Raw genomic sequence first — 23,661 nt, 5'->3', positions numbered from 1 at the left:
TAATATGCACAGATGCTGATATAAAAATCCAGTATAAAACTGTTTAAAAACTTACTTAGAAGCTTCCAGTTTAGCTTTGTTTAAAAGGTAGCTGGAACACCCACTGCAAGTGGGAAATATCAGTTACTCCCCCTCCCCCCTCCTTTGCATATGAAAAGACCCTTTACACAAACAGGAGCAAGCTGGAGTGGGTATACGTCAGTATTCTCCTAAACCTTTGAGGCTTGGTTAGGAGTCTGAAAATCAGAGCAATGTTATTTTAACCCTTTGAGTGCTAAGCACTTTCCCACCTGGGTCCTAAGCACATTTGAGGGTTTTTTAATTTTACATTTTTAATTTATTTTATTTTTTTTTCTTTTTTTTTCTTTTCATTTCAGATCCCCAAGACTTATACCATTGGAAAGGTTAGGCGATTACCTTTCCAAAGGTGGGTCTTGGGGGTCTGTAGCTGCTTAGATGCCTGAGATACAGGCTTCTAAGCAGCATGCCCCCTTTCCCTATATTGTCCATTGTCTTTTGTTTACATAAAGTTGTGCGTCATCACGTCATTACGCGTGACGTCACCACGCAAAACGGGAAGCCCCGGCGATGCCTGTCACTCTACAGGCACGATCGCCGGGGTAGGAGCGGGTGGGAGCCCCCAGATCTCCCTCAAGGTGGGAGAGTGCTAGCGACGGCTCTGAGCCGTCGTTAGCACCTGAGTGAGAAACTCTGCTACGGCTCAGAGCCGTCGTTAGCACTCAAGGGGTTAAAATAAGCAAAACTATTATTTTTTAAAACAAAACTGTATGGGCTATATAAATGGATCATCTACAAAAAATGTATGCAAAGAAAAAGCTAATGTATAATGTGCCTCTAAGCTCAAAAAGTTATGTATTGCTCATAGCAGTATCCCTGGAAGGCAGGTTGAGACCTCAAGATACACAGCTTTAAAAGGTGTAACCTTACTGGTACGTTGTATGTTTGCAAAAGTAAAGTAATTCAAGATATGTATAAGAATGTCTTTTCGACTTTGAAAGCCATCTTTTTATCATAATAGACAGGGTAGATAAGCCATCTAATTGTGTTCAGCCAGCAAAATATTCTCATATTCCTGCAAAAATAAAATAAATAAATAAAAATAATAATAAAAAATCTTAAAGAGACATTAAAGTTTCAGGATTTGGATTAAATATGCAATTTTAAACAACTTTCAACGTTGCTTACATGACCTATAGTGTAATGAATGTGCTTTTCTTCTCCCCCCCAGAGATCTACCTGACAATCCAAAAGTGCAGTGGGATAGGAACCTCCTTTCCTCACTTATTCTGAGCCATATTAAAGAGAAGAATATTGACCTGGTAAGTCATTTTTAAATGCATAGGGACATTTAATTATTTTTTATTAATATTAGTCTGCCATGAATTTGCAGTAGGTGGAATGTTTGTGTGATATAATGCAAGGCAATTGGTTATAATGACAATTAAAAATGTTACACAAAGTTACACATAACGTTCAAGTGCCCACTGGGCATATGCGTTTGTATAACCATCTTTCTGTTTAATACTACAGAATATTGAGTTGTTAATTGAACTCATGATTGGCCTCAGGGATACCATGTGATGCTGCTTTGCATTCTATCTAGATTCATACTTCCCTGTACTAGGTATTCTAGTTATCCAAAATGGAGGAACATTTTACAAGACAACAGCAATATTCCTCCTCCTGTAGCAGATGTGCACTTGTGGAGATAATGGAGAGAAATATTGGAGAATAATTATTGTATGTGTGTCTGTATAATACAACATGTTTATCACTTTACCATCAATTTTACCACAGGCCAAAACTTATGTTAACACCACAAGTCATCATTCTAAATATAACCCTGACCCTTTCAGATATTCTTTAGTGGTCTCATTAATGATTACACATGATATCAGTGACATGTCTTTAGAGTAAATTACATGGAACATTGTCAGTGCCCATCTTTTTAAATCAGTTATGGCCAACTTCTTAACATATGAGGTCAATTTTTTAGAAGCCTTAAGGGACTCAAATAAATATTTTCTTCATAAATGGAAAGAGTCCACAGCTGCATTCATTACTTTTGGGAATTCAGAACCTGGCCACCAGGAGGAGGCAAAGACACCCCAGCCAAAGGCTTAAATACCCTCCCAGTTCCCTCACCCCCCGGTCATTCTTTGCCTTTTGTCCCTGGAGGTTGGCAGAGAAGTGTTTTAGATTAGTCTCTTATGGAGGGGAGTACTCTTCGGCATGGGACTGGAGTTTTAAGTAGTTCTGTCAGCCTTTCAGTGAAAGCATGGATGAAAGTTAGAGTCCGGAGATGCAGGGAGAGTCTTTCTACGAAACCATCCCGACTCATATTAACAGCTCCATAAGCAATCAGCATTGACATGTTTCGCTGCCTGCTTTCTTCTCTCAAGTCCATGGCGGAAGCGATGCTACTATCTGTCACACTTCAAGGGCCGTGTTCCTGTTCCACGGCATAGATTCCAGTAAGATCGTTTCATTTTACTTTCTTCATGAAATGTACTGTTTTACAGATGTTTTCCAGAGGAGCTACCACCTCACGGGACTTATAACACAGTGCCTCAGTGAGGCACCTTTTTTATCTTGAAATCAAGGGTTAATATCTCCTAAGGGGGGTTATTGAACAGGGTTTTTTTTAATCATGTTTGATATATGATTCAACCTGCTTATGTGTAGTGTTATTTCGGGCACGCTTTATTTGGACTATACGTTCACCTGGTGACCGGGCGTGGTCACGTTTTTGGGCTCCATTTCCGCATTCCTGACCGTGTGGCGACGGAGAAATTATGGTCTGCTGGTGTCTGGTTCATAGGAGGTGGTAAGGGCCCCAGCCATTGTGGGTGTCAGGTGCCGTATAGATTTTTTAGTCCACTCTTTTGTATTCAATATCCTAGTTATGGAGGAGTCTGATATTGTTGTTGCCAGCTAGTCCTGCTTGGGTTCAGATCCTTCAGACTCGTGGCACCTGGCTCATCCGGTTAAGGCGCTGAGTGCTTCACATTATTATTATTCTTGTTTTTAATTTACAAGTTCTGCTGAGCATTCTAGAAGGACCTAAGGGTTTGTGTGGCGTGGAGGATTGCTTCAGTCCTCATTAGCCTTTTGAGCTGGTCGTCTGGGATTCGGTGGAGTTTTGCTGCGACACACTCAGTTGTTTCCGATGTCAGTCGGGACTTAGAGTGTTCCTTCCCGCGTGGGTGAAGGTTTAGAGGATTTAGGGCCTCCTTGCCATCAGTTTTTGGACTTCTTCCTTTGTCGTTCTCTTCTTTGGGACTTCCGGACTTGTTTGTTATCCTAGCGCTTTAGCTGCATTTTGGGGGGCCTGTGGCCTTTTCCTGTTTTTGGGAGTTAATCTTTTTCCTATCAGGGACGATAGGCTGTGTTGTCTTATTCTCCAAGCTTTGCTTAGGGGTTTTTCTACCGGAGTTGGGGTGCCTTGCATTCTTTTTCCTTAGGTGGGTTCCTCTGGTTACGTACTCTAAAGTGCTTATGGAGACGTTTAGGGGCACACTGCATGGCCTTGTGGTTGCTCTAGCCTTGTTCTACTCCTTCTTTGGACAACTTGGTCCTCAATGTTTTCCCTTGGTCTTGGCGGTCTTGGTGTTTTTCTGCACGCCTTCTCGGCTCTAGAGTCTTGTAGCAACTATGTTGTGCTCTAGCTCCTTTTGGAGTGCTGGACTCTGGCAAGGGGTGTTCTCGAGTGACTCTGGTTTTCCGGGTTAGTCTGGTCATTCGCCTGTAAGGTCTGTTTTCAGATGGGGTATTTGTGTTCCCTGGGGTGTGGTTGGTTCCACACATTCTGGGCTTGGGCCTATAGTTTTTGTCTTGGATCGTTCCGGATGTCCGGAACCTTATGATCCTGTGGCTGGGTCAGTGCGTTCCAGTTTTTCCAGGGAACATTTGCCATGACTTATGGACTAGTTAGTAGGGCTGCTTGCAAGCTTGGACAGGATCTCTTTGTGTTTTTGGATATGCTCCTTTTGGTCTGTCCTGTCCTTTGAAGGATGGGTGCTCTCCTTCATTGGGAGTTCTCCTGTGTTTTGGGGTCTGGATGATTTTCATTCAACTTTTGTTTTCGTCAGGCTAGGGCTTCCTGTTTGGGGCTTGTGCGCTGTTGTTCTCTATGCTCTCCCCCTTGCGGGGGTAGTTGTGTTCTCCTTTAGGCGGTGGAATTTCCTCTCTTGGGAGGTTGGCTGTCCTGTCTTGTGGGCAGACGATTGGAATGAGTATTTTACCCTATAGTGGGTTGTTCTGTTCCATCTGTGGAGATTGAAGTCTCCATGTTGAGACAGTCATTAGTATCATGCTGGGTCTTATGGCGATCTACTGCATTTCTCCATTCATCTCTATGAGGATCTCTTGGGAGTTCCTAATTGAGGGACCTATTTGGGTTGGCACCCGAGCTCTTTTGGGGTGGCTAGGTCCGTCCCTATCTGCCCTTTTCTGGGCCGGAGATTGGGGTCTTTTTGTTCCCCTGCTTGTCAGATCTGCCTGTCGCTGGGCTGGTCTGGTGTTGGCAGCAGAATCTGGGATGTGGGGTTTGTCCTCAGGTATTGAGGTATGGTGCGTCTCTTTGAGGTTTCGAAGCTTCTCTATGTTCAGGTTACGCAAGTTGCTTGGTGACTTGTGGATAGCCTGTTATCTGTCCACTGCTCAGTGGATGTTTCACAGTTTGAAGGTGGGGTTGGTGCTCTGATCTGGTATAATAGTTAGAGCAACATCTTAGGTCTTTTGACAACTCAGATTTGATTCCCATTACTGGGAAGTGTATTTTTATCAAATCTACTTCAGCTGCTCTTTACTTGCTTTGCAAATATTTTTGTTTACAAGTCATCCTGGTATGGCTATTACGTGTGCTTGATGCAAGCTTTTTCTATCTGGGCCTGTAGCACGTATTTTGGCTTCTGAATATCTTGATATTCTGAGTTCCTTTTGACTTGAGGACTTTGTCTTCAGTTGTTATTTAGGTGCTTTTGCACTGTAATAGGAGAAGTTTTCTTCTCTGTTTTCGGATCCCGATCCTAATCTTGTGGATTAAGAGGCAAAGATAGAAGAGGCTTTACAAGTTGTTTCATGCAAGCTGTGCTTTGATTCCCAAATGGAACCTCCAGTACCATTTTGTTCCTCATGCATTGAGAGAACTTTGAGTTACAGAGATAACATTTTTGACCATGAGCCACCATTAGCTAAGGCGGATGCTGTTCAGGTGTCTACTGTATCAGATATGCCACAGCTTTCTCCTCAAGCGTCACAATCTTTTCATTCTCCACATGCAGTGCCCTGCGTTTCCGCTCACAATCTGGTAGTATTTTCTTTGCAGGATATTGCTACCCAGGTATCCTCTGCGGTATCTGAGGCATTGTCCGCTTTTCCCATGCTACAGGGAAAGCGTAAAGGAAACTTAAGGAATCAGTATGTAAGGTTTCTGATCAAGTTGTGGCTATCCATGATGCTCCTTCCCAAAAGTCAGAGGAAGAGGAGACTTCGGTAGCGTCTGAGGGTGAAATCTCAGGCTCAGACAGTATAATTTCTTCTTCTGATTCTGAAGTTGTATCCTTCCGATTTAAGCTAGAACACCTTCGCATGTTACTTAAGGAGGTTTTGGCTACCTTGGACGACTCCGATACGACTGTCGTAGTCAACCCTAAGAAATCTAGTAAGCTGAACAAGTACTTTGATCTTCCCTCCGCTGTGGAGGTTTTCCCTGTACCAGAGCGTGCTACAGAGATTATTGCGCGAGAATGGGAGAGACCTGGTATTCCGTTTTCTCCATCTCCAATTTTCAAGAAAATGTTTCCAATAGCCGACTCTATTAAGGAGTCTTGGCAAACGGTTCCTAAGGTGGAAGGGGCGATTTCCACTTTGGCTAAGAGGACAACTATTCCCATAGAGGATAGTTGTTCTTTTAAGGATCCAATGGATAAGAATCTGGAGGCATTGTTAGAGAAAATGTACATTCACCAGGGTCTCCAATGGCAGCATGTGGTGTGTATTGCCACTGTCACCAGCGCTGCAGCTTACTGGTTTGATGTATTGTCTGATTCTATTCAGACAGATACTCCTCTTGAGGAGATCCAGAACAGGATTAAGGCCCTTAAGTTAGCCAATTCCTTTATTATGGATGCTTTCCTACAAGTCATTAAACTGGGGGCAAAAATATCCGTTTTTGCGGTACTAGCTCGCAGAGCCTTATGGTTGAAGTCCTGGTCTGCGGATGTTTCATCTAAGTCCAAACTTTTGACAACCCCCTACAAGGGTAAGACTTTGTTTCGGCCTGGTTATCTCAGATATTACAGGAGGGAAGAGATCTTTTCTTCCTCAAGATAAAAAGAATAAGCAGAAAGGACGGCAGAGTAATTTTCGTTCCTTTCGTAGCTTTAGAATTATACCCTCCTCTCCCTCCTCCAAGCAAGATCTAGCCAAGTCTTCCTGGAAGCCTAACCAGTCTTGGAACAAGAGGAATCATTCTAAGAAACCCGTAGCTGACTCCAAGTCAGCATGAAGGATCGGCCCCCGATCCGGGAGCGGATCTAGTAGAGGGCAGACTTTCTCTTTTCTCTCAAGCCTGGATAAGAGATATTCCTAATCCCTGGGTGGTGGACATCGTCTCCTAGGGGTACAGGATACAATTCAAGACCTTTCCTCCCAGATGCAGGTTCCTTCTCTCCAGATTATCTGTAGACCTGATAAAAAGAGAGGCGTTCTTACATTGTGTCAAGGACCTTGCAGCTTTGGGAGTAATAGTTCCAGTTCCTCCACAGGAACAGGGTCTAGGATTTTACTCAAATCTGTTTGTAGTTCCAAAAAAGGAGAGCACTTTCAGGCCAATCTTAGACCTGAAGTGTCTAAACAAGTTCCTCAGAGTACCATCCTTCAAGATGGAGACTATTCGTTCTATTCTTCCCTTAGTCCAAGAGGGTCAGTTCATGACAGCCATAGACCTAAAGGATGCGCACCTTCATGTTCCCATTCACAAGGATCATTACAATTTTCTGAGATTCACCTTCTTGGACAATCACTTTCATTTTGTGACTCTTCTATTTGACCATGCCACAGCCCCCAGAATTTTCTCAAAGGTTCTGGGTGGTCTTTTGGCAGTGATTCGGTCTCTGGGCATTGCAGTGGCGCCATATCTGAATGACATTCTGGTTCAGGCCCCGTCTTTTCAACAAGCAAACACTCATATGGAGATCTTCTCTTGTCTTTTCTTCGCTCCCACGGATGGAAGGTGAATCTAGGAAAAAGTTCTCTTATTCCAGCTACAAGGGTAGTGTTCTTGGGGACCATAATAGACTCCCTATCAATGAAGATATTTCTGACGGAGGTCAGAAAACAAAGATTTTTTACTCCTGCCTCTCCCTTCAGTCCTCTCCTCAGCCGTCAGTGGCTCAATGTATGGAAGTAATTGGTCTGATAGTGGCTTCCATGGACATCATTACGTTCACTCAGTTCCATCTCAGACCTCTGCCGTTATGCATGCTCAGACAATGGAATGGGGACTATACAGATCTGTTGCCCCGGATAGATCTGTATCAGGCGACAAAGGACTCTCTTCTGTGGTGTTTTTCTCAGGAACATCTCTCCCTGGGAACTTGCTTCCGCAGACCCTCCTGGGTGATTGTGACCACAGATGCCAGCCTTCTGGGTTGTGTAACAGTCTGGGGTTCATTGAAGGCTCAGGGCCTATGGACTCGGGAGGCGTCGGATCTCCCCATAAACATTCTAGAGCTGAGAGTGATCTTCAATGCTCTGCTGGCCTCAGTTAACTTTAACCCGGTTTATCAGGTTCCAGTGGGACAACATAACATCGGTGGCGTACATCAACCATCAGGGGGGAACTCGGAGTTCCTTGGCCTTGACAGAGGTGGCCCAAATTATTCAGTGGGCAGAGACCCACAACTGCTGTCTTTCTGCGATCCACATCCCAGAAGTGGACAATTGGGAAGTGGATTTTCTGAGCAGACAGACTTTTCATCCTGGGAGTGGGAACTCCATCCGGAGGTGTTTTCCAGTTTGAATCTCAAATGGTGACAGCCAGAACTGGATCTCATGGCTTCTCTGCAGAATGCCAAGCTCTCGAGGTACGGCTCGAGGTCAAGGGATCCACAGGCAGTCCTGATAGATGCTCTGGCGGTTCCTTGGAATTTCAGTCTAGCATACCTGTTTCCTCCGTTCGCTCTCCTTCCTAGAGTCATTGCTCGGATCAAGCAGGAGAGGGCATCAGTAATTCTCATAGCTCTGGCGTGGCCTCGCAGGATCTGGTATGCAGACCTAGTGGAAATGTCATCCTTTCCACCTTGGAGACTTCCTCTGAGGAAGGACCTTCTACTTCAGGGTCCCTTCCTTCATCCAAATCTCATTTCTCTGAAGCTGACTGCTTGGAGATTGAACGCTTAATTTTATCTAAGCATGGGTTTTCAGAGTCGTTCATTGAGACCTTGATCCAGGCTCGTAAGCATGTGACTCATAGGATTTACCATAAGATATGGCGTAAATATCTGTATTGGTGTGAATCCAAAGGATACTCTTGGAGTAGAGTCAGGATTCTTAGGATTTTGTCTTTTTTCCAGGACGGTCTGGAGAAGGGTTTGTCGGTTAGTACTCTGAAGTGTCAGATTTCGGCATTGTCTATTCTGTTGCATAAGCGTCTGGCAGATGTGCCAGACGTTCAATCGTTTTGTCAGGCCTTGGTCAGAATCCGGCCTGTATTTAAACCTGTTACTCCTCCCTGGAGTCTTAATCTTGTTCTTAAGGTCTTACAGCAGGCTCAGTTTGAGTCTTTGCATTCCTTAAATATTAAGTTGTTATCTTGGAAAGTTTTGTTTTTTGTTGCTATTTCCTCTGCTTGGAGAGTTTCAGAATTCTCGGCGCTTCAGTGTGATTCCCTTTATCTTATCTTTCATTCTGATAAGGTGGTTTTGCGTACTAAGTTGGGTTTCCTACCTAAAGTTGTTTTGTTCAAGAATATTAATCAGGAAATCGTTGTTCCTTCTTTGTGTCCTAACCCTTCTTCTCATAAGGAACGTTTTTTGCATAACCCAGATATTGTGCGTGCACTGAAATTTTATCTACAGGAGACTAAGGACTTTTGTCAGTCTGCTGCTCTGTTTCTCTGGGAAAGGCAAGGGTCAGAAAGCTACGGCTACTTCTATTTCCTTTTGGCTGAAGAGTGTTATTCGTTTGGCCTATGAGACTGCTGGACAGCAACCTCCTGAGAGAATCACAGCTCATTCCATGAGGGCTGTCTCTTCTTCCTGGGCTTTCAAAAATGAAGCTTCTGTGGAAAAGATTTGCAAGGCTGCAATTTGGTCATCTTTGCATACTTTTTCCAAATTCTATAAATTCAATACCTTTGCCTTGGCTGAGGCTTCTTTTGGGAGAAAGGTTCTTCAAGCAGTGGTGCCTTCTGTTTAGGTTGCCTGTCTTGTCCCTCCCTTATCATCTGTGTCCTCTAGCTTGGGTATTGATTCCCAACAGTAATTGATGATGATCCGTGGACTCACCGTGTTATAAGAAAGAAAACTACATTTATGCTTACCTGATAAATGGATTTATTTCTTGACACGGTGAGTCCATGGCCCACCCTGTTTTTCAGACAGTTTTTTTGGTATATAAACCTCAGGCACCTCTGCACCTTGTGTTATTTCCTTTCTCTCCTTTCCCTTGGTCAAATGACTGGGGTTTGTGGAAAGGGAAGCTTTGCTGTGGTGCTCTTTGCCTCCTCCTGCTGGCCAGGAGTGATATTCCCAACATTAATTGATGATGATCCGTGGACTCACCGTGTCAAGAAATAAATAAATTTATCAGGTAAGCATAAATTTAGTTTTTTTATTCTAGATTTTCCTGGGGCCTTAAAGACAAGCACAGATGGCCACCAGTTGGCCAGCTCTGTTTTAACTGAAACATTCTAAACAACAAAATATTCAGCAAAATGACATTATATGACTTCATTTTTTCTTTTGTGTATATGTCTATGTATGTCTTTGTGTGTGTTTATGATTGTGTGTGTGTATGTATATCTGTGTGTGTATATATATATATATATATATATATATATATATATATATATATATATATATATACATATACAGTAAATATATATATTTTCACAAAATAAAGAATGACTAGAAATACCATATGAACAAGAATTCAATAACAATGAAAATAGAATAATCAAATACTGTAAATGTTTGTACTTTAACAAGTTTATAAGCAGTTAAAGGGACATATGATAGTTAGAATTACACTTTAATGATTCACACAGTACAAGCCGTTTTAAACAACTTACCAACTTGCTAGCTTTATCAAATTTATTTAGTTTTCTTGGTATCCCTTGTTGAGCATATCTACGTAGGTTCAATAGAATGCACATGCAGCAGCAATTTACTATGACAAAACAAGCATGCAAATATTTTACAATTACAAACATTGCAAATCAATTTAGCAAATGTGTTTCTTAAAGGGATATGCATCTTTAGTAAAAATATGTTAACTTTAAATAAACATAAAAAGATTGTGTTAAATAAAAATAGCAAACTTGTTTTGTTGCTAAATGAGCACTTAGAAATTATCTACAGCTAGATAACAGAACATAAGTTATACTTTCACATGATTTTTGCAGCAAAAGTCCACTACTGAGCATGGGCAATACACTGACTGCAGATAGAGCAGATGTTTCATGGCAGCATTAAAAAGGAAAAGCTGCTCCTTTGCCTTCCTGTAGAGGCCACAGCCCTCTTGTGTGGCTGTGACAGGAAGTAATTCACCCTTCATAAATGAAGTTAAAAAGAGAATTAAAAGGTAAATTGATGACCAATACATATTGCAATGGTTTCGATAAAGTATAACCCACTGCTTAGAGTTTTTTGTTTATTTTTACTATGAAACAGACTTTGATAAGTGAGATATCAGGTACTGGGCACCCCAGGCAACTATAGATGTGAAAGGCAGAATTGCCCACCAATGAAACACTGGAAAGAAAGCTAAATTCAGTGTTTCTTAACCTTTTTGTAGCAAGTACCCCTACAGACATACATTTGTGCCCTAACTATCGCAAACGGCAACACATAAATGTTATTGGGTTAAACATATAAGGGGCAATTGTATATACCCCAGAATGTAACAATTTGGTATCAGATATATTTTTTTCTGGTTCCGGAATTCATTTTAAAATCTAGTTTTACTGAATACAAATGCAGGGAGTATTAGAGCAACACATTCTAAAGAAAGCAACTTATAGAGACAACACACACAACACATTTATATCTTTTTAATATTGTGTCATTTACTTAAAAAGAATATGACGAGTGAAGGGATATTTATGTTACCACATGTTTGCCCCTATCTTCATCATATATACAGCTTGTCAGACTCATTTCATTGTGACAAACTTGGGTATAGATCACTTTACCTGGCACATTTCACCATGGCATATCTTCCTAGCGCTATTTCACTGTGGCCCTATATCTAGCACATGTCTAACACTTTACCTGGCAGTTTTCCTGTGCAACACTTTATATTAGTGGTTTTCAACTCCAGCCCATTGGACAGCTGGATAGCCCATGCAGCCAGGGAATTAGAGCCTGGCCTGTTAAGGGTACATGGGGGTAAAACTGGCAAACACATTTCTCTGCTATATTGAATGTTTACCTTAGCTTTATCAGGGCAGAAAATAACGAAAGGGCAAACTGGGCACCCCTTGCTAATGCTCCAGGCAGCACCAGAGGTAAATGCACCACAGGCTGAGAAACAAGGGGTTAAGTGATGGTCATTGAATTTAGAATATAATCCCACCTAACGAGGCTCCTCAGCAACCTTGTGAGTGTCTATGAATTTCTCTTGTAAAGGTGTATCCAGTCCACGGGTTCATCCATTACTTGTGGGATATTCTCCTTCCCAACAGGAAGCTGCAAGAGGACACCCACAGCAGAGCTGTCTATATAGCTCCTCCCCTAACTGCCACCCCCAGTCATTCTCTTGCAGCTATCGACAAGAGAGGAAGTATCAAGAGATATGTGGTGACTTAGTGTAGTTTTTACCTTCAATCAAGAGTTTGTTATTTTTAAACGGTACCGGCGTTGTACTGTTTTACTCTCAGGCAGAAATTGGAAGAAGAATCTGCCTGGAGGCTGATGATCTTAGCGGTTTGTAACTAAGGTCCATTGCTGTTCTCACACATAACTGAAGAGTATGGAAAGAAAACTTCAGTTGGGGGGACGGTTTGCAGATCACCTGCTTTGAGGTATGTTCAGTATATTTTTTTCTAGAGAGATGATAAGGTCTAGAAAATGCTGACAGTGCCTGGTATATTTAAGGTAAGCCTGATACAGTGATTTAACAACAACTGGGATCATGCTTACAAGATAAGGGTAATATTCATGTTAACTCTCATATTACTTAGTGTAAAAACGTTTGCATAACTTACAGAAAAAACGTTTTTTCTCTCAGGGTGATAAATCTTTATTTGGGGCCTAGTTTTCCACATGGCTTGTTAGATTTCTGCTAGGAGTACTTTTTTAAGGCCCTCTGACTTTGAGTGCATGGTGGGAGGGGCCTATTTTCGCGCACTTTATGCGCAGTTGATACAGACTGAGACATGCAGCTTCCCTAAAGGAGTCCTCTGGCATCTAGGACCACTATAGAGGGTTTTGTTCCTGCAAAAATCGTGTTTAAGGGCAGGTAGGAGCCACAGCAGAGCTGTGGCAGTGTGTTTGACTGTTTTTTAACGGTTTTACCGTTTTTCTAATCCGGTTTGGGGCCTAAGGGGTTAATCATCCATTTGCAAGTGGGCGCAATGCTGCTTTAGTCTCTTATACACACTGTAAAAATTTTGTAGAGTTTACTACTTTTTAACACTGTTTTGCAGTTTATGTGGTAGTTTTTTTCTCTTAAAGGTACAGTACCGTTTTTGTTTAATTGCTTTTTCACCTTTATTAAAGTGTTTTCCAAGCTTGCTGGTCTCATTACTAGTCTGTTAAACATGACTGACATAGAGGAAACTCCTTGTTCATTATGTTTAGAAGCCATTGTGGAACACCCTCTTAGAATGTGTACCAAATGCACTGACCTTTCTATATGTTATAAAGACCATATTATGGCTTTTAAAGATTTATCACCAGAGGTTTCTCAGACTGACAAAAGGGAGGTTATGCCATCTAGCTCTCCCCACGTGTCAGAACCTATATCTCCCGCGCAAGTGACGCCAAGTACATCTGGCGCGTCCAATGCGTTTACCTTACAAGACATGGCGGCAGTTATGAATCATACCCTCACAGAAGTATTGTCCAAACTGCCAGGGTTACAAGGAAAGCGAGACAGCTCTGGGGCTAGAACAAATACAGAGCTTTCTGACGCTTTAGTAGCTATGTCTGATATACCCTCACAATGTACTGAAGCCGAAGCAGGAGAGCTTCTATCTGTGGGTGACATTTCTGATTCAGGGAAGGCGTTACTTCAGTGTATTATGTTATGTTTTAACTATAACCGGATCGTACGCCTTTTCAGCCTAGGCATAGAGTGCTAGCTGCATTCTGTCAGTGGATCTTCTATCCACTTCCTTTTTGCTAAGGCGTTACTTCAGTCTGACTCTGATATGACAGCATTTGAATTTAAGCTTGAACACCTCCGCGTGTTGCTCAGGGAGGTTTTAGCGACTCTGGATGACTGTGACACCATTGTAGTCCCAGAGAAATTGTGTAAAATGGACAAATACTTTGCAGTGCCTGTTTACACTGATGTTTTTCCAATCCCTAAGAGGTTTTCAGAAATTATTACGAAGGAATGGGATAGACCAGGTGTACCTTTATCTCCCCCTCCTGCTTTTAAAAAGATGTTTCCCATAGATGCCGCTACACGGGACTCGTGGCAGACGGTCCCTAAGGTGGAGGGAGCAGTCTCTACCCTAGCTAAGCATACAACTATCCCCGTCGAGGACAGTTGTGCTTTCCTAGATTCAATGGATAAAAAATTAGAGGGTTTCCTTAAGAAAATCTTTATACAAAAAGGTTTTAGTTTCCTGCCTTCCTAGACAGGCATTACCAGTTTGTGGCTCTTCCCTTCGGGTTAGCCACGGCACCAAGAATCTTTACGAAGGTTCTAGGGTCCCTACTGGTGGTTCTAAGGCCACGAGGCATAGCAGTGGCTCCTTACCTAGACGACATTCTGATACAGGCGTCGAATTTTCAAATCGCCAAGTCCCATACGGACATTGTTCTGGCATTCCTGAGGTCTCACGGGTGGAAGGTGAACGAAGGAAAGAGTTCTCTCTCCCCTCTCACAAGAGTTTCCTTCCTAGGAACTCTGATAGATTCAGTAGAAATGAAGATTTTTCTGACAGAGGTCAGGTTGTCAAAGCTTCTAACTTCCTGCCATGCTCTTTATTCCACTTTTCAGCCGTCAGTGGCTCAGTGTATGGAAGTAATCGGCCTAATGGTAGCGGCAATGGACATAGTTCCGTTTGCCCGCCTATATCTCAGACCACTGAAACTTTGCATGCTCAATCAGTGGAATGGGGATTACACAGATTTGTCCCCTCTGCTAAATCTGGATCAAGAGACCAGGGATTCTCTTCTCTGGTGGCTATCTCGGGTCCATCTATCCAGGGGAATGAGTTTCCGCAGGCCAGAATGGACTATAGTGACGACAGATGCCAGCCTTCTGGGCTGGGGCGCAGTCTGGAACTCCCTGAAGGCTCAGGGTTCATGGACTCAGGAGGAAGCCCTCCTTCCGATAAACATTCTGGAACTAAGAGTGATATTCAATGCTCTTCAGGCTTGGCCTCAGCTAGCTGCGGTCAGGTTCATCAGATTTCAGTCGGACAACATCACGACTGTAGCCTATATCAACCATCAGGGGGGTACAAGGAGCCCCCTGGCAATGTTGAAGGGTTCAAAGATAATTCTATGGGCAGAGGTTCACTCTTGCCATCTATCAGCTATCCATATCCCAGGAGTAGAGAACTGGGAGGCGGATTTCCTAAGTCGGCAGACTTTTCATCCGGGGGAGTGGGAGCTCCATCCGGAGGTATTTGCCCAGTTGGTTCAACTATGGGGCAAACCAGAACTGGATCTCATGGCGTCTCGTCAGAACACCAAGCTTCCTTGTTACGGGTCCAGGTCCAGGGATCCCAAGGCAACGCTGATAGATGCTCTAGCAGTGCCCTGGTCCTTCAGTCTGGCTTATGTGTTTGCACCGTTTCCTCTGCTCCCTCGTCTGATTGCCAAGATCAAGCAGGAGAGAGCTTCTGTGATTTTGATAGCTCCTGCGTGGCCACGCAGGACTTGGTATGCAGATCTGGTGGACATGTCATCCTTTCCACCATGGACTCTGCTGCTAAGGCAGGACCATCTACTTCAAGGTCCTTTCAAACATCCAAATCTAATTTCTCTGCGTCTGACTGCTTGGAGATTGAACGCTTGATTTTATCAAAGCGTAGTTTTTCCGAGTCGGTCATTGATACCTTAATTCAGGCTCGAAAGCCTGTCACCAGGAAAATCTATCATAAGATATGGTGTAAATATCTTCATTGGTGTTAATCCAAGGGTTACTCATGGAGTAAAGTCAGGATTCCTAGAATCTTATCCTTTCTCCAAGAGGGATTGGAGAAAGGATTGTCTGCTAGTTCCTTAAAGGGACAGATTTCTGCTCTGTCTATTCTTTTGCACAAACGTCTGGCTGAGGTTCCAGACGTTCAGGCGTTTTGTCAGGCTTTAGTTAGAATCAAGCCTGTGTTTAAACCTGTTGCTCCGCCATGGAGTTTAAATTTAGTTCTTAAAGTTCTTCAAGGGGTTCCGTTTGAACCTTTGCTTTCCATAGATATTAAACTTTTATCTTGGAAAGTTCTGTTTTTAGTAGCTATCTCCTTGGCTCAAAGAGTTTCGGAGTTATCTGCTTTACAGTGTGATTCCCCTTATCTGATTTTCCATGCAGATAAGGTAGTTTTGCGTACCAAACCTGGGTTTCTTCCTAAGGTAGTATCTAATAAGAATATCAATCAGGAGATTGTTGTTCCTTCATTATGTCCTAATCCTTCCTCAAAGAAGGAACGTCTTTTACATAATCTTGATGTGGTTCGTGCTTTAAAGTTTTATCTACAAGCTACGAAGGATTTTTGTCAAACATCTGCTTTGTTTGTTGTTTACTCTGGACAGAGGAGAGGCCAAAAGGCTTCGGCAACTTCTCTTTCTTTTTGGCTAAGAAGCATAATCCGCTTAGCTTATGAGACTGCTGGCCAGCAGCCTCCTGAAAGAATTACAGCTCATTCCACTAGAGCGGTGGCTTCCACATGGGCTTTTAAAAATGAGGCCTCTGTTGAACAGATTTGTAAGGCGGCGACTTGGTCTTCGCTTCATACTTTTTCTAAATTCTACAAATTCGATACTTTTGCTTCTTCGGGGGCTATTTTTGGGAGAAAGGTCTTACAGGCAGTGGTGCCCTCCGTTTAAGTTCCTGCCTTGTCCCTCCCTTCATCTGTGTCCTAAAGCTTTGGTATTGGTATCCCACAAGTAATGGATGAACCCGTGGACTGGATACACCTTTACAAGAGAAAACAAAATTTCTCTTGTTAAGTGTGTTCAGTCCACGGGTCATCCATTACTTATGGGATATATTCTCCTCCCCAACAGGAAGTTGCAAGAGGATCACCCAAGCAGAGCTGCTATATAGCTCCTCCCCTCACATGTCATATCCAGTCATTCTCTTGCAAGTCTCAACAAAGAAGGAGGTCGCGAGAGGAGATAGGAGTTTTTTACCTAATTATTCTTCAATCAAAAGTTTATTATTTTAAAATGGCACCGGAGTGTGCTGTTTTTTTCTCTCAGGCAGTATTTAGAAGAAGAATCTGCCTGCGTTTTCTATGATCTTATCAGACGTAACTAAGATCCACTGGCTGTTCTCGCACATTCTGAGGAGTGGGGTAACTTCAGAAAAGGGAATAGCATGCGGGGTCCCCCGCAAATGAGGTATGTGCAGTAATATTTTCTAGGAATGGAATTGACTAAGAAAACACTGCTGTTGCCCATATGATGTAAGTACAGCCTTTAATGCAGTAGTAGCGACTGGTATCAGGCTGATAAATGTATGCACAGTTGAGTTATTTTCTAGGGACTAGAATTTGACTGAGAAAATACTGTTAATACTGAAATAAATGTATGAGCCTTAACTGCAGTAGAAGCGACTGGTAGCAGGCTTAGTGATAACTTTGCATAACACTGAAAAGTTGTTTTTAAAAAAATGTTTACTGGCATGTTATTCGTTTTGTGAGGTACTTTGGTGATAAATCTTTTTGGGCATGATTTTTTTCCATATGGCTAACGTATATTTCTGCATAGAAACCGTTGTAACAGGTCTCCCACTGTTGTAATATGAGTGGGAGGGGCCTTTTCTAGCGCCTTGTTGCACAGTTAAAATTCTTGCACAGTCTTCCTGCTTCTTCCTCCTTGATCCAGGACGTCTCCAGAGAGCTCAGGGGTCTTCAAAATTAATTTTTGAGGGAGGTAATCAGTCACAGCAGACCTGTGACAGTGTGTTTGACTGTGATAAAAGCGTTAATTCTTAAATTGATTATCCATTTTTGGGTATTGAGGGGTTAATCATCCGTTTGCTAGTGGGTGCAATCCTCTGCTAAATTCATACATTTACTGTTTAAATTGTTGGCTATAACTGAATTAAAACTGTTGCTCCTCCGTGGAGCTTAAACTTGGTTCTTAAAGTTCTTCAGGGTGTTCCGTTTGAACCCCTTCATTCCATTGATATTAAGCTTTTATCTTGGAAAGTTCTGTTTTTGATGGCTATTTCCTTGGCTCGAAGAGTCTCTCAGTTATCTGCCTTACATTGCGATTCTCCTTATCTGATTTTTCATTCAGACAAGGTAGTTCTGCGTACTAAACCTGGGTTTTTACCTAAGGTTGTTTCTAACAGGAATATCAATCAAGAGATTGTTGTGCCTTCATTATGTCCTAATCCTTCTTCAAAGAAGGAACGTCTTTTGCATAATCTGGACGTAGTCCGTGCCCTGAAGTTCTACTTACAGGCAACTAAAGATTTTCGGCAAACTTCTTCTCTGTTTGTCGTTTATTCTGGTCAGAGGAGAGGTCAAAAGGCTTCGGCCACCTCTCTCTCTTTTTGGCTTCGTAGCATAATACGTTTAGCCTATGAGACTGCTGGACAGCAGCCTCCTGAAAGAATTACAGCTCATTCCACTAGAGCTGTGGCTTCCACCTGGGCCTTTAAGAATGAGGCCTCTGTTGAACAGATTTGCAAGGCTGCAACTTGGTCTTCACTTCATACCTTTTCAAAATTTTACAAATTTGACACTTTTGCTTCTTCGGAGGCTGGTTTTGGGAGAAAGGTTCTACAGGCAGTGGTTCCTTCTGTTTAATGTTCCTGCCTTGTCCCCCCCATCATCCGTGTACTTTAGCTTTGGTATTGGTATCCCATAAGTAATGGATGACCCGTGGACTGAACACACTTAACAAGAGAAAACATAATTTATGCTTACCTGATAAATTTATTTCTCTTGTAGTGTGTTCAGTCCACGGCCCGCCCTGTCTTTTTTAGGCAGTTCTAAATTTTAATTAAAACTCCAGTCACCACTGCACCCTATAGTTTTTCCTTTCTCGTCTTGTTTCGGTCGAATGACTGGATATGACATGTGAGGGGAGGAGCTTTATAGCAGCTCTGCTTGGGTGATCCTCTTGCAACTTCCTGTTGGGGAGGAGAATATATCCCATAAGTAATGGATGACCCGTGGACTGAACACACTACAAGAGAAATAAATTTATCAGGTAAGCATAAATTATGATTTATGCTTACCTGATAAATTTATTTCTCTTGTGGTGTATCCAGTCCAAGGCCCGCCCTGTCATTTTAAGGCAGGTGTTTTTTATTTTTAAACTACAGTCACCACTGCACCCTATAGTTGCTCCTTTTTTCTTGCTTGTCTTCGATCGAATGACTGGGGGTGGCAGTTAGGGGAGGAGCTATATAGACAGCTCTTTTGTGGTTGTCCTCTTGCAGCTTCCTGTTGGGAAGGAGAATATCCCACAAGTAATGGATGAACCCGTGGACTGGATACACCACAAGAGAAATAAATTTATCAGGTAAGCATAAATTTAGTTTTTGTTTTTTTAAAAGACTTGTGTTAATAAATTGGAAATCTACAGTATATGATGCATTGTAATCAATACATACTTTAACCCTTTGAGTGCTAAGCACTTTCCCACCTGGGTGCTAAGCTAATTTAACTTTTTTTTTTTTTTATTTTAATTTTTTTAACTTTTGTATTTTATTTTTTTTCAGCTCCCCAAGACTGGGGAAAGGTTAGGCGATTACCTTTCCAATGGTGGGTCTTGGGGGTCTGTAGCTGCTTAGATGCCTGAGATACAGGCTTCTAAGCAGCATGCCCCCTTTCCCTATACTTTGTATTGTAAATTTTTAATAAAGTGGCACGGTGACGTCATCACGTCATTGCGCTTAACGTCACCGCGTAAAACGTGAAGCCCCACGGCGATGCCTGTCACTATGCAGGGCTCTGAGCCGTCGTTAGCACCAGAGTGGGAAACTCTGCGACAGCTCAAAGCCGTCGTTAGCACTCAAAGGGGTTAAAGGAAAGTGCTAGCTTTCATGTTTCATTATTTGGTTTATGAAATGTAACCAGCATGAGGTTTTACCTCATGTCAATGTGCAACAAAATGCCCAGAAAACACCTTTAACACACAAACATTCATGTATATACCATGTACGAGGTTATGCTTAAGATACATTTATTTCTATTCATGTGGTGCATGATATGTTGTGTTCCTTTATACAATCCTTACCTACTATGATTGTGGATGTCAGTTGTTTGTGTATTTTAGATTTTTAGACTTAAAGGGACATTAAACCCCAAATTTTTCTTTTATGATTCAGATAGAAAATACAATTTTAAACAGGTTTCTAATTTACTTCTATTATCTTAATTTTCTTAATATTCGTTCCTGAAAAGCATATCTAGATAGGCTCAGTAGCTGCTGGTGGTTGCACATAGATGTCTCGTGTGATTAGCTGACCCATGTGCCTATTTATTCAACAAAGGATAGCTAAAGAAAGTGCAAATTAGATAATAGAAGTAAATTGGAAAGTTGTTTAAAATTGTATTCTCTATCTGAATCGTGAGTAAATGTTGAGATTAATGTCCCTTTAAGTGTTTCTTTTTCTTTTTGGTGTTATGTGTAATAAAGGATGTGATTTACATTGTAATTTCTAAACTAATTATGATAACTACAACAGTGGTGCTATTTTTTTTTTTTTTTTTTTATGTAAACATTTTGTATTCAAAATGATAAGAACCATGTCAGCTATGTTTCCCAATAGTTAAAGGGATATTCCAGCCAAAAATGGAATCCACATGGATGCATTTCACTTTTGAATAGAATTATTTTTGTAATAAACATGTGATAGCAAAAATGCTTCTTTTAAAAGTTATAGCTATTTCAAAACTGTATTTAAGTATGCACTGTGCACCAGCATTTTAAATAGAGGACTTGCTCAGAGAGCCTAAGGTGCTTGTACCATTCAGTAACGGCTCAATTTGTTAATGGCTGACAGGATAAAGCCCCACTGGCACTCTGAGCAGCTGCAGTATTTAAAAAAAGTTAATACTAAAACAGTGATAATTTTTACTGGAAGCATTTTTGCCAATACATGTATAATGTAAATATATTTCTATTCAAAGATGTAATTCATCTATGTGCATTAAAATTTTAAATGGAATATTCCTTTAACCCCTTAAGAACCACAGCACTTTTCCATTTTCTGTACGTTTGGGACCAAGGCTATTTTTACATTTCTGCGGTGTTTGTGTTTAGCTGTAATTTTCCTCTTACTCATTTACTGTACCCACACATATTATATACCGTTTTTCTCGCCATTAAATGGACTTTCTAAAGATACCATTATTTTCATCATAACTATCTTTGACCCCCAGAAGCTGTTACACATCTACAACCACCAAAAAACACCCATGCTAAATAATTTCTAAATTTTGTCCTGAGTTTAGAAATACCCAATGTTTACATGTTCTTTGCTTTTTTTGCAAGTTATAGGGCAATAAATACATGTAGCACTTTGCTATTTCCAAACCACTTTTTTCAAAATTAGCGCTAGTTACATTGGGACACTGATATCTTTCAGGAATCCCTGAATATCCATTGACATGTATATATATATATTTTTTTTAGAAGACATCCCAAAGTATTGATCTCGGCCCATTTTGTTATATTTCATGCCACCATTTCACCGCCAAATGCGATCAAATAAAAAAAATTGTTTACTTTTTCACAATTTTTTTTCACAAACTTTAGGTTTCTCACTGAATTTATTTACAAACAACTTGTGCAATTATAGCATAAATGGTTGTAAATGCTTCTCTGGGATCCCATTTGTTCAGAAATAGCAGACATATATGGCTTTGGCGTTACTTTTTGGTAATTAGAAGACCGCTAAATGACACTGCCCACCAGACGTGTATTATGACCAGCAGTGAAGGGGTTAATTAGGGCGCATGTATGGAGCTTGTAGGGTTAATTTTAGCTTTAGTGTAGTATAGTAGACAACCCGAAGTATTGATCTAGGCCCATTTTTGTATATTTCATGCCACCATTTTACCGCCAAATACGATCAAATTAAAAAAAACTTTACATTTTTCACAATTTTAGGTTTCTCACTGAAATTATTTACAAACAACTTGTGCAATTATGGCACAAATGGTTGTAAATGCTTCTCTGGGATCTCCTTTGTTCTGAAATAGCAGACATATATGGCTTTGGCGTTGCTTTTTGGTAATTAGAAGGCTGCTAAATGCCGCTGCGCATCACACGTGTATTATGGCTAGCAGTGAAGCGGTTAATTAGGTAGCTTGTAGGGAGCTTGCAGGGTTAATTTTAGCTTTAGTGTAGAGATCAGCCTCCCACCTGACACATCACACCCTCTGATCCCTCCCAAATAGCTCTCTTTCCTCCCCCACCCCACAATTGTCCCGCCATTTTAATTACTGGCAGAAAGTATGCCAGTACTAAAATAATAGGTATGCTTTTGTTGTTGTTTTTTTATATATCCCACTTTTGAGACTACAATTTTGGTTAGTATAGCGGTTCCCACCCTCTACCTCCCCGTGCACGCGCCAGCCCGCCACCCCCGTGCACGCTCGCGTGTCCGTGCGCGCCCCCGGTGCCCCCGATCCCGCCCCCGATCCCGCCCCCCTCTTGCTGCAACAAACCATCAATGGCTGCCCACCCGCCTCCCACATCAGCTCCCACCCACCAACGATTGCGGCCATCGATGGCCGGTGCAGAGAGGGCCACAGAGTGGCTCTCTCTGCATCGGATGGGGAAAAAGTGTTATTGCAGGATGCCTCGATATCGAGGCATCACTGCAATAACCGGAAAGTGGCTGGAAGCGGTCAGGATCGCTTCCACCGATTTCCAATACCGACGACGTACGCCGTACGTCCTTAGGCATTAACTGTATTTTTTTTGAGGACGTATGTCGTACGTCCTCAGTCATTAAGGGGTTAAAGGGACAGTAAAGTCAAAACTAAACTTTCATGATTCCGATAGGGCATGCAATTTTAAACAACTTTCCAATTTACTTTTATCATCAAATTTGCTTTGTTCCCTTGGTGGTATTTTTTAAAAGCTAAACTTAGCTAGGCTCAAACTGATTTCCAAACAGTTGAAAACCGCCTCCTAGCTCAGAGCATTTTGAAAGTTTTTTAATAGTTAGACTGTGCTAGTTCACATGTGTCATATAGATAACATTGTGCTCACTCCCGTGAAGTTATTTAGGAGTCTTCACTGATTGACTACACTGCATGTCTATCAAAGGCACTTAGATAAGGAGGCTGTCTGCAAAGGCTTAGATACAAGGTAATCACAGAGGTAAAAAGTATATTAATATAACTGTGTTGGTTATGCAAAAACGGGGATTGGGTAATAAACGGATTATCTATCTTTTTAAATAAGAAAAATTTTGGTGTAGACTGTCCCTTTAAGCTCATTAAAGGGATATGAAACCCAATTTTTTTCTTTGATGGTTCAGATAGAGCATGCAATTTTAAACATCTTTCTAATTTACTCACATTATCAGTTTTTCTTTGTTCTCTCAGTATCTTTATTTAAAAAGCAGGAATGTAAGCTTAAGAGCCAGGCCATTTTTGGTTCAACACATGATGGCTAATTGTAGCTCTATCTGAATCATGAAAGAAAAAAATGTGGGTTTCATATCCCTTTAAGAGTAGCAGAGGGTAGCTTCTTGACAATTGGGTCATATATGATGGCACCTAAACAACCTATAAATGTTGATAGCAAATGCTTTACTACATGCAGGTTGTATATGAACATAACCCATGATAATACGCCCTCTTGTGGCAAAATTGAAATTAGTTATTGTAATGACACTGCAGGCATATTCAAAATGCATTTGAAGGCTTTAAGGAAAAAAATGACTTTAAAGTATATACTGTGTGCAAGTGAGTGGTAATGAAATCGTGTATCCGTAACTATGGAGTGTTTGATTTATACTGTACTGGCTAAGAAAGGAACAAAACAATTTATATAAAGTATCAAAAGTTATAATTCCTCAATTCAAATTCAACAT

At 41.5% G+C, this 23,661-nt stretch overlaps 1 protein-coding gene across 1 annotated transcript in view; it reads left to right on the top strand.

The window, feature by feature from the left end:
- PIGL (phosphatidylinositol glycan anchor biosynthesis class L) overlaps positions 1-23,661 on the top strand; it is a 420,271-nt gene that overhangs the window by 262,096 nt on the left and 134,514 nt on the right. The window contains exon 3 of the mRNA XM_053706111.1: positions 1,250-1,340. Within this exon, the coding sequence (XP_053562086.1) occupies positions 1,250-1,340 (91 nt within the window). The remainder of the gene's footprint in view (positions 1-1,249; positions 1,341-23,661) is intronic.

Source organism: Bombina bombina, chromosome 3 (assembly GCF_027579735.1).
Source record: "Bombina bombina isolate aBomBom1 chromosome 3, aBomBom1.pri, whole genome shotgun sequence".
Classification (NCBI taxonomy): Eukaryota; Metazoa; Chordata; class Amphibia; order Anura; family Bombinatoridae; genus Bombina; species Bombina bombina.
This window is presented reverse-complemented; position numbering and strand designations above follow the sequence as displayed.